The 18,642-nt window shown below is 41.4% G+C and overlaps 1 protein-coding gene across 1 annotated transcript in view; it reads right to left on the bottom strand.

Annotated features, from left to right (window-relative positions):
• Window positions 1-2,085: 2,085 nt before the first annotated feature.
• NUP210 (nucleoporin 210) overlaps window positions 2,086-18,642 on the bottom strand; it is an 87,950-nt gene continuing 71,393 nt past the window's right edge. Inside the window, exons 31-40 of the mRNA XM_033140855.1 lie at window positions 15,111-15,286; window positions 13,267-13,484; window positions 11,000-11,136; window positions 10,048-10,171; window positions 8,610-8,756; window positions 7,789-8,036; window positions 6,469-6,685; window positions 5,653-5,748; window positions 5,467-5,547; window positions 2,086-2,787 (exon numbers count right to left, since the gene is read on the bottom strand). Coding sequence (XP_032996746.1) covers window positions 2,687-2,787; window positions 5,467-5,547; window positions 5,653-5,748; window positions 6,469-6,685; window positions 7,789-8,036; window positions 8,610-8,756; window positions 10,048-10,171; window positions 11,000-11,136; window positions 13,267-13,484; window positions 15,111-15,286 — 1,545 coding nt within the window. The 3' untranslated portion in view covers window positions 2,086-2,686. The remainder of the gene's footprint in view (window positions 2,788-5,466; window positions 5,548-5,652; window positions 5,749-6,468; window positions 6,686-7,788; window positions 8,037-8,609; window positions 8,757-10,047; window positions 10,172-10,999; window positions 11,137-13,266; window positions 13,485-15,110; window positions 15,287-18,642) is intronic.

Consider the following 18,642-nt stretch of genomic DNA (forward strand, 5'->3'; position numbering starts at 1 on the left):
GCACAGTGACCTACTTCTGGGCCAGTAAATACTGAGTAGCCAGGCATTTGAGAAGCTTTGAGCTAGTGAACTGGAATTTAGAAACAATTACTCCAGGTCAGTCTTTGAGTTCCTTACTGCTATGGCATCAAAGAACCACACTGCTGGTTGTTGTAGACACTGAACTTCCCAGCAGCCATTGTATGAAAAAAGGAAGGAAGAAAAGTCCACAAGAAACCATGTGATGTTTCCAGTCCAAATTTATACTACCGGTATATGTGGTGGTATGTTGTTACTTCTTTGGCTACCTGTGCATATTGTAGATTACATGCCAACACAAAGTATTAATTGTGCCAGCTGTATTTCTAAATCCTTGGGGAAATTTTTGTTCTGCTTGAAGTGAACAGTAACTGCACTGACATCAGTAGAGTTGGGCATGCACACGTTCACATGGGAAATTCACAACAGTATAGACAGCACAACATAAATAAAAATATTTCCTGTTGCAGGAGTCAGTTTGTGAGGACTGAACTGCTCTTTTGTGTACCCTCCCTTATTCACATTTCCATGACACTCGTGCAGCACTTCAAGTATAAGGGTCCTAATCCAGGCCACAGCATCAGGTCAAGAGATGCGCAGTGAGACTCACTGGCCACATTGGAGCCTTGGCCAATAAACCACAGTGGGCTTTGGGCTTGTATGGGCCCCACTCCCATGCACCCAGGAGGAATGCGGAAACTTTCGTTTCTACTTTAGATTCACCACAACTTGCCATATTCTTCAGACTTGACAAACTGGAATTCTTTGTCGCTTTGGCTCACTGAAACAAGGCAACTTAAAACCACAGGTTATAAATCTGAATATTCTAATCAGCATTAACCACAGTTTAGGATTCAGATGACTCATCCTTTGAGCTATTTTTTTTTTTAGCACGCAGGTGAGGAACCTTACTCTTGCAGGCCAATTTTGCATTTCCTTGCTTTGTATGGCCAATTTTGGTCCATCAGGGTGGTCTACACATGGCATCATACAAGTAAAGGTGGGGCTTGACTCAGCCAAAAGGGCACCATTGCCAAAGCTTCCTTGTGCATCTTCCAAAGCATCTAATAACAAACTGATTGTCAGGAGCCTCTGAAGCGCTGCACAAAGCAGGAACCCAGCAAGGGCAACATTGCTGGATCTGGGCGTGCAAGAGAGCTCCCTGCAGGAAACTCTGTTGTGCATCCCTACATGCTCAATTTGGCTAATTTTCTAAGTATGCAGCAGGCAGCAAGGTGCTGCTAAAAGCAAGTTTTCCCCTTAATTTCAGAAGCTGTTTCACTGCAAACAAAGGAAGAAAGCTTGCTTTTTGGAGTGCCTTGCTTTCCAGATGTTTGGCACTTCAAAGGATAGAAATGTCATTTGTAACACCAAGAGATTGACAGGTAGGTCACTTACCTGTCCAAATTTGACCCACGAGACATATTTGGATAAGGATCTGGCCCATGGAGCTAAAGACGTTCCTCAGCACTGATTAACATGATGCCCAAATCTGGCCAGTTTCTGTTGAGGTATTTAACATTTGCAAAGAACTAAAAAAAATACACGGTCACGCACTTTATATCAACATTATTTTCTTTTAAAAAGACTCAGCTTAAAATAAACTTTTCATTAAAATAAAACTATTCCTTAAAAAAAACACCCTGCATAGTCAAATAATAACTATAATAAAAATTTGTTTACAGGTAAATAGCAGAGGGTCTTGGTACTTGCAGCAACTGGTGAAGTGTATGCTGACTATTTTTACGTGAGAGGAGACCCTACTACAATTCTTACACAAAAAAGGCACAACTATTCAATAGTTATTACAGCATAACTACTTTCTAAACTGGGAAATTCATGTTACAGGTAGGTGGCCATGTTGGTCTGCCATAGTCGAAACAAAATTTAAAAATTCCTTCCAGTAGCACGTTAGAGACCAACTAAGTTTGTTATTGGTATGCACTTATGTGTGCATGCACACTTTTGTGTATTTGAAGAAGTGTGCATGCACACAAAAGCTCATACCAATAACAAACTTAGTTGGTCTCTAAGGTGCTACTGGAAGGAATTTTTTTATTTTGGGAAATTCAAGTTATTTATAATGCTAAAAGGTGTGAGAATGTAATAGTGCAGCACTTTCATTCCTGAGTCTCAAAATAAATTAATAAAATCTAACCAAACTAAAACTTTAGTCTTCTAGAAGCATATATCCCTTTCATGTTTTTGGTTTATGTCCTTGTATCTCTCTTCCGTATTTGCATTAAGCCTCATTATGAAACTATAAAAATACAATTTCCACAGGAAGTAAACAAACATTTGCCCTGCATTGATACAGACAATTAGGAGGTACAACTAGTATTAACTGAAGTATACAAAGAAAGAAAAGGCAAGCTAGATCAACACAGATACTGGGCATTACCCATAAATTCCTCTCCCAACATCCAGATAGTACTGCTAATAATGACAGATTGTAGAAGAGTAGATTCTACTACCCTTAAATAATATGGGCATGGTGAATTAAAAAGGTATACAGAAATTTTGTTGCATTCGTCAAAGAGAGTCGCAATAAACTGAGCAAAAAGCTAAGCTTTGACAAGCTATCATCAGGTAATGAATTAGTTACCAGTAAAAGCACTAGTACTTTAAAATACAAACAAGAGTCTTTTGAGAGGGAAAAAAGCTCTGTCTACTGTGAAGCATAACCAGGACTCCACAGTCTGGTGGGAGAGCCGTTAATGCTGCCTGAAGATGTGGAACTGAAGGAAGTTGCAGATCGAACAGGAAATCCTACATTTATAAACAAAAGGCAGAATTATTATTCATATATATGATAAGGATGTTGCTAGATTGTTTGTTTCGCATTAAGGATCTTCATGGAGTCACAAAAACATGATTCAGGCTAATGCCGTTCTGAAAATATGTCCTGTGTTATTATTTTTTTACCATTTTCCATCATTTAATGAGAAAAGCAATTGCATTCAAGCTTTATCAGAGGGAAGAAAAATTAATGCAAAAAAGCTTGCACTAATGGAATGATTGCTACAGCACTATGTTGATTGGCTCCCATCATGAAGTAACTCATTGCATGGACAATGAGGAAGCACAGGTAGGCAATCAGGTTGCAGAGTGCTGGGGAAATGCTTCCCAGAAAGAAAAACAAACATGCTAACACCTGGCCATCTCACTACAATAAATCCTCAATCCTCAAATCTTCACACTCACACAAAGTTACCAAGAGTCCTGAGAATTTGGGGGGGGGGGCGCAGTGGAAACCTTCACAGATGAAGATAACTTGAGAAACTGGAGGACAGTTCTCAGCACAGCACTAGTTCAGACTCAGTTAAATGAAAATGTAAATATGTAAGAAGAGAAACACTGCTCCTACAATCCATTAGCAAATACCTTTGAGGAACAGTATCAATCCATGTCATGGTGGGTGATAGGTTAGAAGTGTGGGGACTTCATAAGGAGAGGACATTTCAGCCCCCAGCATATTAAAAGAGAGGGACATGTTATCTTTCTGCTGGGGCTCACCAGCACAACTGGAGGGGAAGCCTCTAAAAAAACACCTGCTGATGTAGTGCTAAGTGCAGTATGATTGCACAGAACGAGGTCTGCTCACACAATTAGAGTTCCCCCCTTTTCTCCGCCTACCACGTGTCCCCTAAACTTGTTCTCAGAGTTTCCACAATCCCCCAGAGCAGATTTTTTGGGGTGGTGTTGTGGGGGAAGGAGAAGTGGGAGACATCCCATTGCACACGTGAGCCTCACTAGGTGCACACAACAACTTAGTTGAATCCTACCCTTTATATATGAAATTTTTATCAAGCAGTTTTCAATTCAGTAAATACGACACTGGGAGGAGGTGGAGGTGGGGGACATTATGAAAGTAGTGGGAGATGTCCTTGTGGTCTTCAGTGTCATATGTGGACAGTACGGTTTTAATGCCACAGGACACAAATATTCAGTATTTTTAAAAAGTATACACCATTCATTTTAAATCATTTCTAAAGGAGGGGTGCAAGATTATCAGCATTTGCTGTTCTTGTCTTACTACTGTGTAGATTTTGTTTCAAATACAGTGGTACCTTGGTTCTCGAACATAATCCGTTCCGGAAGTTGGTTCGATTTCTGAAACGTTCGAAAACCAAGGAGCGGCTTCCAATTGGTGCAGGCGCCCCGGAAACAATAGCCGACAGCCGCATTGGACATTCGGCTTCTGAAAAACGTTCGAAAACTGGAACACTTACTTCCAGGTTTTCGGCGTTCGAGAGCCAATTTGTTTGTCAACTAAGCCGTTCGAGAACCAAGGTTCCACTGTATTATGACTTTTGAAAATAATTCCCTTAATATAATGTGAGATGGCTTGAGGGATATCTGCCTTGAGCTATTGGCAGGATGTAACTTTGCAAGGCTGAACATTAAATAACAATCTTGAGAACAAATCAGGCAAAATGCCACTTCAACCAACTATTCTGAATAAGTGTTCTACCAGCTAAGACCTATTTCTCACAAATAACACTTCAGATTGCAGATGGGGTCTCGCATGACTGAAAACTCCTCCACACAAAAAACCCAGCAACACTCCTCCATACAGAACATTAGCACGTCAGGTAAAGGCTAGATTAGAGTCCTTGTCCAGGTTTCCATGGTGAGAGAAGTTGTTTTCTATGGAAGAACATGTGTAGACAATGTGAAGTAGGAAAGCTCAGCCACAGTTTATCAGGTCATTGAGAACTAGCCTTAAGATGACAATAGGTAGAAAAGCAGCTGGGGACCTACAAATGGTGGGTGGGGAAAGGGATCAACATCACTTTTCCTCAATACTATTCTGCTCCCAGCTGCTGCCTGTGGAGCTGCTTCTCACTATACAGAGAGCAGCTGAAGAAAGTCTACGGAAAATGCAAACTTTCTTTTCCCATTTCCAAATGTTGTGTTCTGCAAATAAGAACCACTACAACAGGTAAGGGCAATCTTTGACCATCCAGACACTGTTGAACTTCAACTCCCATCATCCCTGACCAATGGCCATGCTGATGGGAGTTGGAATCCAAAAAAAAACCCACAGCCACAAGTTTCCCATCCTGCTCTATAAGAAAAAAGAGGGGCAAAACATCTCTTTTGGGTTTATCACGAGCTGATTGACTTTCTTTGAAAGTTGTGCCATTTTAAGAAGAGAGGATTTGGTTTAGTATCACAGCTCTTCTTGTAGTTTCCTTTCAAAGGCACAGAACTAAAATTAGTGTGCCCGTTGGCTCAGAGGAGCCACAATTAAATAAGAAAGCTGTGCGGGATGATAAGAGTCAAAATTGGCAAGTTTCGGTATCCTGCAAAGTACAGTTATGCCACTTGGCTCAGGCAGTCTACTCTGAGGGGAACATTCTCCCTTGCTGCAATGTTTACGCAGTACAATAGTTTAAGCGAGAAAAGTTTATTTCAATTTAAAATGGTTTAAGATCTGCTTACGTTGTCTATGCTCAGGACTCGTCCTTGGGAGAAAAGCTGGGTGAGTGAGCTGTTCCTTTGGTGAGAAAATAGCGTAGTGCACTGAAAGACATGGCAGAACAAATTGGCAGAAATTAATTTGAAATCACATAAACATAAAAAATTAAAGGGGGGGGGAGGAGTGCTTCAGAACCCCTTGACACTTACCTATTACTGTAACAGCCATCCCTGCTAGTAGTGCAAAAAGTGTGAAAAACATGGCTTGATAGGAATCAAGGAAGTGTTGGAATAAGCTTGGTTCATCTGAGGATCATATTGAAAAGAAGATATATGGGTATCCATGTTACAAATAGACCTAACACCCTAAACTGGTTTGAATGCAATTGTGCTACCTATTTAATTAACATTATTTGATTATTTCAAAGTAACATTTTGAATGTGCATGTCTGTGATAGTTCAAAAATATATTTAAATGTCAATATTAATTGCTTTCTAGAGCCCCTGAAAATGTTATACCATTATCCTTAAAATATAGCTTAAAAAAATTATCAGTTAAGAGTATGATGCTGTGCTTCATGAGAGATCAATGGTGAGTGAACAGCAAAAATTCCCATGCATGCACCCGAACATAATTATGTGCAAATTGGTGCTTTCCCAGGTTGCTCTTTCAACTAAAGCCATAGGTCTGATGCCACTCTCTGGGTCCCCTTCCTTTTGTACGAGCTTTTTTGGAAGCACGAAGACCTGCCATAGAAAGGAAAGGTTCCGGGATGATGGTGAACACAGAGGCATTGAATACCAAACTGGGACTGATTTTCTGAACTTTTTCAAATTAGGAAAAATCTTTATGCAATCAAATCTATGTTCTAACAATGCTACACTGCCACATTTGCCTACATATAGCTTTGAAGATAAAACTTATGCCAATCCAGCACTAAAAATGCTGACGTTTACAATAACACATTTTTAATTTTTTTTAAAAAATGGACTACTAAAATGGAAGGTATAGAAAGAGAAACTTACGTCTCACTGATAAGGGTCTGTCAGATACATAAAACATTGTCACTGGGATTGTGATAGATTGGTCAGTCCCTGTGCTGGATATGGTAAGTGTAGTAGACAGAGATCCTTTGCTTGCAAGTCTTGGATCTGATAAGCTGACAGTATATGTTACAGAACTAGGCAAGCCATAGGACCTTTCCTTCTCAAAGGCCACCACCAGAGGTGAGCCCGATTTCACCTACAAGATAAACACGTATTATTTACTGACAGCACTCAGAGATAGAGAAAAATTGTACTGCTGGATCGTATCTCCTCTCTTAATTTGTCTTTGAGCCACTTGAGTCCTGTGTCAGATGCGCAACCAAGACAGATCTATTCAATTTTTTAGAAATGTTATTTTCTTTCCCTCTGCTGATGGCACTTCTCCATTAAAGAGAACCCTTCCCCTGGAAGGGTGAGCTCTCACAGATGCTCTCTAGCTGCTTGATGGACACCCTCTGCTCAAGACGACCTGCCATACCAAGCTGGACAGTCTTTTCTCCAAGTCACGCCAGCTATGCATTTCTTGTATCTCCTTTTAATGGTGCCTCTATGGATTATAGTTTAACATCCGCAGCAGAGTACTATGTAGAGCATTATTCTCTCTCTCCTGATATTCCCAAAGGTGTGTTATGGTATCATAAATCATTTTTGGTCTTCATTTGTTCAAGTCCCTTGCCAACTCTGCTTTTCTGTATTAAAAACAGGGTAGCTAAAATGCAAATGGTATCCCCCCCCCCACTCAATTTATGAAGCTGAATACCAATATGAGTATTTGTTTCCTTTAATGACTGTTTAAATTCTACTTCACACCCTTGGGTATATTCACATAAAGATGAACTTCAATTAATCTGACTTCTAATTTTATTAGCTTACTAATGTAACTAATTAAAGGAGAATTTGCACTGGGTGGCCTAGATAACACCCACCTAATTACAGGAAATCAAAACAGTAACTATGTGAAATATATATGCAGAATAGTGTAGTGCACAGATAAAAGCCCAAGCTGATCTAAGTTAGTGCCTCCTTTGACTCCCTTTCAGTGGCCTCTTTCAGTGAATAAAATAGATCTAAAAGTACCTGTTTTAAACTTATTTTAAACTTTTCATACAATGATTGACAATATGATGGATATTGTCTTTATACCCCAAATTTCAGTTACTGTATTGCCTAAAATCCATTTTGCTTTGAATTTTTCACCGCAGCTCAAATGTTGCTGTTTATTAGACTGCTGTGTGTGGTATCCACATTGGCTCATGGAAACACGACATTAGCAAATTGAACATACTGGTCATGACTTACCACAAGATTTTCAAGAATTTCAGTGGCTCCAAATATCTTCACATCAGAACTTGTGTAATGATTATTCAAGGCAATTTCAGTCTGATTAGCATAAAACCCTGGATTAAATGGCACTTCAGCACTGATCCACTCCGAGAAATGGCTGCTTTGGACTGAAGCTGTTACAACAACAGCTGTTTTGCTCATACTCAGTTGTTTTAGCTGCTTGTCCGCAAGTCTGTGCATTGTGATGGAACAAGTATAATGTCCTAAAGAACCAAGAACAATTTGAATAACAATAGTTTGTTCCCTTCAGTGTAGTTTTCTACACTGTGTTACTGTTGAGTGTTTTGCACTCCAGTCCTAAGCATGTTTATTCAGAGGCTCAGTTAATGTCAATAGGGCAACCTTAGCAATGAAAACACCACAGTCAACGTCATATTTAGAGCTGACATAAGAGACAGTGCTCTGTGCTTGCAAACTGAAATTGACATGAGCGAAGAGCTTTCCAGGTCCAATGTTTTGCACTATTTTGAAGCACTGAGAAACAAGGGTGTTTGCAAACACTGAAAAGCAGCTTGCTATCACCTGTTGTTGTCTTCATTTAACACTGCAGTTCTAGCCAATCATCATTAAACTTGTTTGGCACATTTGTATCTCTATATTCCCATGTTGCTCATTATTACTTTATTACTTATGTACTGGATTATTATTTTTGCTCCCTGAACTCATTACTCAGTATTATCTTAACAGGATAAATATAGTACCATAGCATGCATGACGGACTGGAGAGTGGTTGGTGTGATTTGGGGCTTCTCTCTCTCTTTTTTTTTTTGTCTTACCTGAATCTACATCAAACCCAGGTTCTGCTGCAAAAATTTCAGAGGCTGGAAAATCAAATATATCATTGTTGAAATGAAGTTGGCAATTGATACTAGATTGGGGCCTCATTTCTTCAATTACTTCAATCTGGGCGGGTGAACATTCTCCTAAGGAAAATTGTGTAAAGGAATTAAAATACAAGAAAAACAAACATTTTTTAAAAAAATAAATAGCAGAATCTGGTAGTAAGAAATTTAATCTTTAACTGTAATCTTCTTTATACCATTAAGCATATAAAGCAAGAGACATTTATTAGAGCAGGAAGACTTACACAGCTGCCTTTTCTCACCTATGACATGAAAGCATTTAACACAGACAGCTTTACAACAATAATTATTGAGAGTGAATGAGGTAGAAAGTGTTGTCAGGTGATAGGTCATATTAAGCCACAGGTAATTTCACTTCATTTAAACTTTGGATCAAGGCCTTGTAACCAGCAAGCCTGGTATACTATGGAAGTCTCACTAATGTGTTTTCCAGAGGTTGTCAAGAAGATAAATTGTGTCATTTATTATTGGATTGAAATGAAGCATTAGTTCCCTTGGACATGTATTCAATATATCAGAAAGTACCGAGTACTCAGCATTGCATTGTTAAAATATGCTTGCTTGTTAATCATTAAACATGTGTTAAATGGCATAGAAATTACTATTTATGCTTTTAACATGCACCCATCTAAAATACTTCTAAGTAATTTTTAGAGGTATGTGTTCTCAGAACACCCTCCCAAACTCTAAATTAAGTTCTTCAAAAGGAATAAAGATCAAAGTATTAAACGATAACAAGACTGGCAGATGGTTGGCCAAATGCACTCATTTAAAAATTGCCACTCTTGGTGAAAGGAGTAGATGGTTGTGTTCCTCTCTGCTGATCATATAAAGGCATAATTGAGCCAGGATATCTGCACATAAGCATGGGTGTACAATCATGATTCTTATTTTCTTCTCCTGGTTTTTTATGAGAGGGAAGGATCATGCAAGGTGGGCTTCCACCCAAACTAGCATAAGTGCAGCAGCACCCAGTTTATTGATTTATTAGCGTCATATTCTGCTTCCCAGTAAAGCTTTCAATCAGGGTTACTTCGTTTAAAGGACCCTAAGGGGGATTATGGGGCATGTATAAAATGCATATCTGTGTTGAGGCTGAAACCTTGCTGTTTTTCCATGAAAGGTATGTGCTCCACTAAAACATATTGAACATCATTAATTCAGCTAAGTGAAAAATTACATATGCCCTAAAATAATTATTTAGATGTCTTCCCATAATGAAACTCAACAAGCTGTACACAGAGATAATAAATGGTGTAGCATTTATACATAAAATTAATGTTACATAGAAAAGCTTGCCTGTTTGGTCCAAGTTTTCACACTCAAACATAAAGAAAGTGACTAAATATACCTTTCAGATTTTTGCTTCCATGCCCAATTTTAACTACAACTTTCGAAGTTAAAGTGCCCTGCAAACTTGTTTTCATTCCACTTCCATGTGCTGCCACAATCTTTTGAGGTACATTAATCGACACCTTGAAGGAAAAATAAGAGATCATACTATCATTTCTGTGGATGCAATTCCCATGGAGCCACAAAAAAAACCTACGTCTGTGCATAAAGATCTGGCTATGCAGAGTTGAATTAAATGGCGAACGTTCTGTCTGTGCAAGCAACTCCACCTCTCCTCCCCCATGTGCTGTTCTGGGGATTCTCTGAGCCCCAAGACAATTTTGGGGAGCATGTGAAGGGGGGTGGGAAGAAAGCCCCATTGCACAAGCAGAAGTCCTTGTGCAGAGCTTCCACTGGCAGGGCTCGTTGGGAGAATCCTGCTCACAGTACTTGGAAGACATAGCTTTTTCAGAGCAGAATTGTAGTATAGCTTAATCTCACCAGTCGATTAATTCACCCATACCACTTAGTTAAGTATAGAATACTAATATGTCAAAGCTATTTGGAATTTAGAGACATTTTAGCCATGCACAGATGAAACTTGTCATATACCGGTAATAATAACAGACGGATGCAAACGCAACATCAGGTGACATGGCTGCTTTTGACATGGATGACAACTAGATGGGATATCCTCAAGCATTTTATTAGAGGTTTTCCTCTCAGCAACTCTTCCCAAATTTAAAATGAAGCTTGGTGCATAGAACTATTAAAAACACGGCATTTCCTTTAAACTGTTTGCAGATCAAATCTCAAAGACGCTTTTTAAACTTGAAGAAATTTACCAAGCAATTTGGTCTGTGGGGACAGCTGATGAGAAAATGACACTCAGATGCTGCATATACTTCCTTTTAGTCACAGGAAGTCTTCACCCAGAGCAACATGACAAATGAAATTCTGAAGTGTCTCACCTCCCGGTAGGTCTTAAGCAATCCATGGATCTCATAATATATTGTAACAGTTCCAGAATTCCTCGCTACTGCTACTCCTGTCTTTGGATCAATCTGAAGAATACTATTTGAAGAAGAACTCCACGTTCCTGCCAAACCTGTGAAAAATATATAATCAGATTAACTATTGCTATATCAAGTTATTTCACTAGTCTTACTCAAGAAGAACACCTATTGTATGTATCATGGAGCTTGATGCTGATTCTGAAAATTAAATGTTAAATGTGCCATGGCTGATTAAAAACTGTATACAGAGTGTGAGATCACTTTTTTTTTTTTTTTTTACAAATGGGGGCAGACCCCCCTCTAGTGAGGAAGAATGATTTTCAAGGAAAAACATGGAAAGGTCTAGTCTGGTGCATTTGTTCATCTTTTGCAGCAGCCTACAAAAGAGCAACATCTACCCTGCTGGGATTTCTGCTTTTGTTTTATATCCTGCCTAAAGCCCAGCATCCGGTTCAAAAGCCACAGCACTAGTCACTGCTGCCACTTAGCCAGGAAGCAGACATGTGGATTATCTGGCCACAAAGAGAATGGTGAAGAACTCCACACTTCTTTGGCGATCCACTCGTAGCCGAGTAAGACTGTCTTCCATGAACATGGTCTTAACAGTGAGTCCATAAGTTACTGTGGAGGCCAATTCTGGATCCACACATCCTTCCACAGTGGGGACATAGGTTTCCGCATGGGAGTTGATCACTGCGAGGGTTTGCCAAACGTTTCTTCCTCTTAGCTCATTTCTCCTTTTCGCCCTGCGTTGGTGCTTCTTATTGACTTCCAAAGCAACTACTCTATTCCCAGCTTAAGAATGGAGAGCAAAATACCAGTGGACAACAAAAGACATTTAAAGACGCCCTCAAGGCAAATCTAAAAAAAAAAGTAATATAAGCACTGATAACTGGGAAACACTGGCCTGTGGGCGCTGCAACTGGTGTAACACTAGTCATGTACTGAGGGTGTTCGTTTTTCTTCCAAGCGAGTGCAAACATCTGAGAAAAACACAGTTTATGATCCAATGAAGAAAACTGCCCGAAATGACTTGTCTCGTAGCTCTAGCCTACATGTTGAGCAGTTTAAATGACTTCCGGGTGATAGCTGCCTCTAAGAGCAAAACACTATTTATAAGCCGAAAGCATCACTGATAGAAAAAGGGGCCTTCCAAACCGGACCAGCTTTGAAAAGTGGGGATATGATAGGCCCAAGTGATATTATTTGATTTCATTTAGGGTAATTGGATTCCCCCTCCCAAAGGGACTACTATAATTGTTCACAAAGAAGTTGTAACATACAACTAGCAGAAGATAAACAGTAAACAGGATTTAAAACAAAACAAAACAGCAGAACCAGCAGCATTTGCAACAAAGACTAAAGGCAACAAGGTAAGCAGTTTAGAGTAAACTAGCTGGTCTTCCCACTGCACCAACCACACACACACACACACACACACAGACACACAAACAAACAAACAAACGTAGAGCAAGAGGAAAAAGGCACTGATAGAAAACTTAACATGGCTTCTTAACCAGTCTGCCCACTTTATCCCAGCCTGGGTTACATAAAAACTGCCTATGGATGGCATATTAGCTTTCTTTGAAGTGCCGTATTTATCGCATACATGCACCTTGCTTCTGGTATAGTGGCATTATTTAGCATATTTCAGAAGGCCACATTTTCATCCATGAATTGTGTGGCCTGTCCTCCTAATCAGCATCCTGGCAGGCTCATGCCAACACCAGCACCATATTAGTTTTAACCCGTCATCTGAAATCTGTATATCACTCTATGAATTTTCTTCTTCTTAAAAATTATATAAAACAGACTGCCATCACTTTGGCTCTCTGACATGCATTCCTTCAAATCTTATTGTCTGCCTCATGACCTACTTCACATAAAAAGTGGTCCCTCTAGTTTTTCCATATATGTATAGCAAAATTCAATTATATTACTCCTTTAAAGATCAATAGAAATGACAACCATTCAGAGCAAAATGACATATTGATTTGATATAGTTAAAGACAGAGGAGCTGATTAAATTGGCTCATCTCATTAGCAGGGATAGGGCCTGACATTTGATAGTGGAACAACATAATGAATAATGTATTTGGTTGTTTTGAAAATTTGCTGCACCCAAAACTGTATGAAGTTTCCATGGCAATTTAATGTTGCCATACACCCTATTTTATTGTCACAATTCTCAGTTAGTGCAAATTATTATTCTGATTCCTTACCTTCTTGGTTTACCAGTGAGGAAGTTAAGCAAAGGACGTCACCTTTGACAATATCTCTGAGCTCAGGGTAGATGGCATGTTGCACAGGAAGAGGCACATAATCAGCAATCATGCTGTTCTCTGCATCCCATACTTTAAGCAAACTTAGGCCTACATTCATTGTTCGGATTATTAACGTGTTGTTGGAGGCTCCTTTTCCTACCTGTACAAAATCATCTCTATAGACAAAAAGAAGTGAATAATTTAAAAAGTGGTATCCAAGGAAATGAGAACATTTTATTATATCCCAGAATCAAGGGAAGTCAGAAGACAGCAGATCAAAATAGCCACATCTGTCACATGCTACAGAAAGTTGTGTTAACATCTGTATTTCCCAAAAGCTAAACTTTAGGAAGGTACTGAACTCTAATACACAGTTCCATCTGCAGGATTTCCAAGCAAATGTACATAGTATCAGATACCAGCCACGTATAAATAATCATTTTCAACTGATAAGAGTCACTTGCATGCCCAGGCACAGTGAGTCTGCCGTCCCTGAGGCCGGGTGTGTGGCCAGAAGTCATAACCACAGTTTTATGCTTTGGGATCAAAACAGGCCACATCTTGATTACTGATGTAAGTAGGCTTTGACACAGGCACTGGGTGTGTCCCGAAATATCTAGCCCACCTGCTAGTTGATTATTATCGGGAGTTGATCCTGGGTTAGGATTGCCCTATGACATACATCAAAGAGGTGCAACCCATCAGCATCACCACTTGAGAGAGTGCTATGGCTGTCTGGGTGTTCAAGCAGAAGAACCTACCCTAGGACCCCTTTAGTGGAATACCCTGATTCTATGGAGGGGTAGGCTTCCTACCCACCTCCCTCTGCCCTGGACGAAGGATTCAACCTAATGCCTTATCCAACACAAGTTGTGATGATTGCTATGAGGTAAGCAAAAAACCCCAGACAGGCCCAATTCATCTGGAGAAGAAATTACTCCCTGGCCATGAATACAGCAACCAATACTTCCATAGCAAGGTCATACCCCCAACTCACTCATGCACCCTTGGGTGGAGTTGTAATCATGCTGCAAAAAGGTAGAGAGGGTGGGAGATCCAGTTCTGACTGAGCTGTTGGGTCCATAGGCAGTCTTAATTTATGTGTAAGGGGCTGACCTGAGTGAAGACTCCCATAGGAGTCCTTGGTCAGGTGCACCCACCTGGGACCCAACTTCAGGCCCACCCGTGATTGGCCAAATTCACTGGCTGGCTTTATTCAAACCCCACGGCCAGTGGGAGAGGACATGATGTTTAGCTGTTGGGGAGCTGGAAAAAACAACCCCAGGCAACAACACTGGGCTGCAACTGCTGTAATATGCCAAGAAAGGATGAGCAAATGTTATAAATTACTAGTATTTGATGCTCAGTAAAATGGCTTGAAAGTTCTGTGAACAAGTTGGATTTATGGCAAGTAAATGTGTTTAGGATTACTATTTAATCCAACTGGGAAAAGACACAGTTTCAAGGCACTGATTTGGCCTGAGCAGATTTTTAAAAATGTTATTTAAATAACTTTTAAATAGTCTCCTTTCTTTTTTCCTATACATGCAAAGCTTTAGAGTAATTCCATGGAAGACATGCATTGATCACTTTCCAGGCGGGTGGATTGTTCGGATCATATCAAAACACCAGTATACCAGCTTTAAATCACACTTTTCAGTTCTTTTATCTGTTCACTGAACATGTTTAAACAGCTAGCCCAAGGGGGTTGTCAATTGCTGAGGTATCAGTACCTTGAATCAACTCACATACTCCGCTATTTATAGCTTCTGCAAAATTAAGCTAATTGTATAGACAATTACCTGTTGATTGCAAAGTTAAGCACAGAATTTTGTGAATGGAAAGTATCTCCAAAGCTGTCATGGAAGTAGATGGTCAAGGTCAACGTCATGCCCAATGGCAATGCCAATAATGCTTCATGGTTTTGTGTGCGGAAAATCGGGTTCATGGATATTCTCAAGTAGGAAATAGGAGCCACCTAGGGAAACGGGGGAAAACAGAGTATGAGATTGTTTTTGCTACTGGCCAAATTGCTTATAAGCTGTCATATCCTTTAATGTTTTTATCTTTAACCCTTATTGCACTCCTAATAAACACTTCAGGGTTGTGGAATAGTGAGTGTGTGCATGTGTGGAAGGTGGGTTATTATTATGCCACCAGAGTTCCAAAGCTGTTTTATCTTTCTAAATTTAGTGTGGGATAAGGTGTGTGTATATAGGAGGCTATATATGTGAATGAAGGAGAAATTTAGGATCCAGATCATTATGTAAAGATCTTAAAGGTCGCATGTTTCATTTTCTGTGCACCCAGGTCCCAGTTTTACCCTGATTTGGATGATTCCCAGGTTACCCCACTCCATGAGGGGCCTTCAACACCATTCTGTATCATCTGATGTAGCTTGTCCATAACCCCCAGACTCCTGGGGATGACCTCCCCAGGCCAGTCCTGCTCCTCAGTTACTCAGGAGTGTGTGGCTACAGAATCAACAGTGTGCACCTTAAAGATTGCATAAGCTGTCCCAAAGGGGCAGAACCATTTAAACAGAAGGCCCTGACAGATGACTCTGCTCCTTTGTTGAAACATTATCTTCCTTCACTCATCCAGCAAGTCCTCCTGGGAGCTGCCTGACTTAATTCTAATAGGTTCTAGTAATCACTATTACTTTCCCATGAGCCCCAAGCTCCAACAGAACATGAGAATATGATGATGATGATTATTTTTTTAAAAAGCTTACACTCTGTAGATGTACAAACTAATTAAGCAATCCACAAAACCTCATGGGTAAGAAGAAAAATGCTTATATGCCTCATTAGACATATATACATGCTGTAAAATAAAGAGGATTTAAAATTAAAATGTATTAGGATAGGTTCCACTAAATGTACATGGACATATACATTGCTATCATTAACAAGTCCTTTTATAAATAACTTCTATAGTGAATATGGTATCAACCAAACTTCTTTCACAGGCCTGTACAACTTGTGGTCATCAAGCTGAACAAGGCTCACTATGGGCTCATTAATTCACTGTTTTTGCTGCTTGTTTGGGATTGCAGAAACAGATGGAAAGTAAGGAACCTGGTAGGCCATAATACATCCCATGCTTCATCCATTCCATGCTGATTGCACCATAGGCAGTCAGTCTTCAGAAGCACAATCCTATTCAGAAGCAAGTATCACTGTGTGATTAACAGGGCACACTTCCAGAAGTGTGCAAATACTGCAGCCTAAATAGATACACAGCAGTATTAACTTGCAAGGATCTGTCAAGTCAATGGATTTACAAAGGATTTATTATGAGACTGCATTTTTGTTATTAATTAATGAAGGCAAACCTGCCTGACTTATTTAGGTTAGCTTTCAAGAAGAGAGAAGGGGGGGGAGAGAGAAGATTTTATTTGATACTGCTCTGAAAAATAAATGAAGGTGTCAGGTCTGCTGGCGGTTGCTCACGAGTGACCAAGCATGAGTCCCAACTGTCTTTTAAACAGTTTATTGGTGCAGAGTATTTACAGTGCAGAGAAACAGAAAACATGACCGTCTCAGTCACTTGCAGAATCCAGGAGTGCTGGTTTCCAGCTGTGACTCCAACAAAGGAATTTTGGCATCCCCAGGCGCCTCCTCCCCCGTCTCCTTTTGACCCCCCTATGCAACTGGGGCGGCGGAAGTGGCGTGCTCCCCTCTAAACACGTCGCGGAAAGCGCTGGTGCTCTCAGCAACATCCTCAAGTTGCTGCCTTTCCGGACTACTGGTTCCCTGCCCTTCCCCACCAGTCACTTTGCCCGCTGGGAGATGTATCGCTGCTGAGGAGTTGTCAGGGCTCTCTGTACATCAGCGAGACCTCTCGCAGGGCCGAGGGCAGTTCCCTGACATCCACCCCCCTCAAAGCCCCCCCAACCCAGTTCGGAAAGAGGGTGAGGATCCCGCAGGCCGCGCTCCAGTGCCCTTTGGCGTCCCCCAGGACCAACACTCCCCTCTTCCCAACCACCGGTGGCCTCCGGCGAGGAAAAAAACCCCAGAAAGTCTGTGTCGTCCTTATTGGTGGGAGAGAAAACGGCTTCCCAGGCCCCGGGGGCACCCGGAGGAGGTGGGAAGTTCCAGGAAACATCCTCCTCCCCTGACGAGTCCCGCTGTGCCTCCCCTTCCTCCTCCACCGTGGGTGGGAAACCCCAGAACTCCTCCTTGTCATCAGTGGGACCAAACATCTCCCCCAAAAATACCTTGGGGGGTTTGGGTTTGCGAGGGAAAAGGGCATGGAACTCTGCTGTGAGGTATTCCTCCGTGATCTGATTGGAAGGCACCCACGTATTGTCAGCTGGTGACGCCCCCTCCCATGCCACTAAGTATTCCATCCTGTCCCCGTTCCATCTAGAGTCAAGAATTTCCGTGACCTCATTGCAGAGTTCCCTGTCCTCGACACTCGGGGTGGGTGGGCAGGGTCCTCCGTTCCTTGTGAAAGCGATGTTCCGATATAATGATAACAGTGATCTATGGAACACTGGGTGGATTCTCATAGTGTCCGGCAACTGGAGCTTGAAGGCCATCGGATTGACCTGTTCGATAACTTCAAAGAGACCTAACCTGCGGTGTTCCAGTTTCTTGCTCCTCCCCCGGATGGATAACCCCTGTGAAGAGAGCCACACCTTGTTTCCTACCCTGATGACCTCCCCCACCTGGCGATGCCCATCTGCTGCCTTCTTATAGGCTTCCTTGGCTCTGTCCAGGTTCTCCTTGAGCTGTCTGTGTACAGCCTGCATTCCCTCCACAAATTGCTCTGCTGCAGGCACACTGAGCTCCCCCCCCCAGAAACGCCCTGGGATAGCGGCCATAGTTAGCCATGAAGGGAGTCATCCTTGTGGACATGTGCACTGCGTTATTATATGCAAACTCCGCCAGGGCTAGGTGATCCACCCAATCATTCTGCCTTTGATTGACATAACAGCACAAATATTGGTGCAGAATGGAATTGGCCCTTTCCACCTGCCCATTGGTCTGCGGGTGCCTGGCCGTGGGAAAACTCACATCCACCTGCAACAAGCTCATGAGCTTGTGCCAAAAACACGAGGTAAACTGCCTCCCACAGTCATTCACCACCCTTAAAGGCACGCCATGCAGGTGGAAAATGTGCTCCACAAAAAAGTTTGGCAGTCTCCTCCGCTGAAATGGCTCTGGGACAGGCCACAAAATGGCACATCTTGGTCAGCATATCTACCACTACCAACACTGCCATTTTCCCCCTGGACATGGGCAAGTTGGTGATGAAATCAATGGACACCATTTCCCAAGGACCTCCCGGGACTGGCAGGGATTCCAGCAGACCTGCCGGGGCCCT

Source organism: Lacerta agilis, chromosome 2 (genome assembly GCF_009819535.1).
Source record: "Lacerta agilis isolate rLacAgi1 chromosome 2, rLacAgi1.pri, whole genome shotgun sequence".
Classification (NCBI taxonomy): domain Eukaryota; kingdom Metazoa; phylum Chordata; class Lepidosauria; order Squamata; family Lacertidae; genus Lacerta; species Lacerta agilis.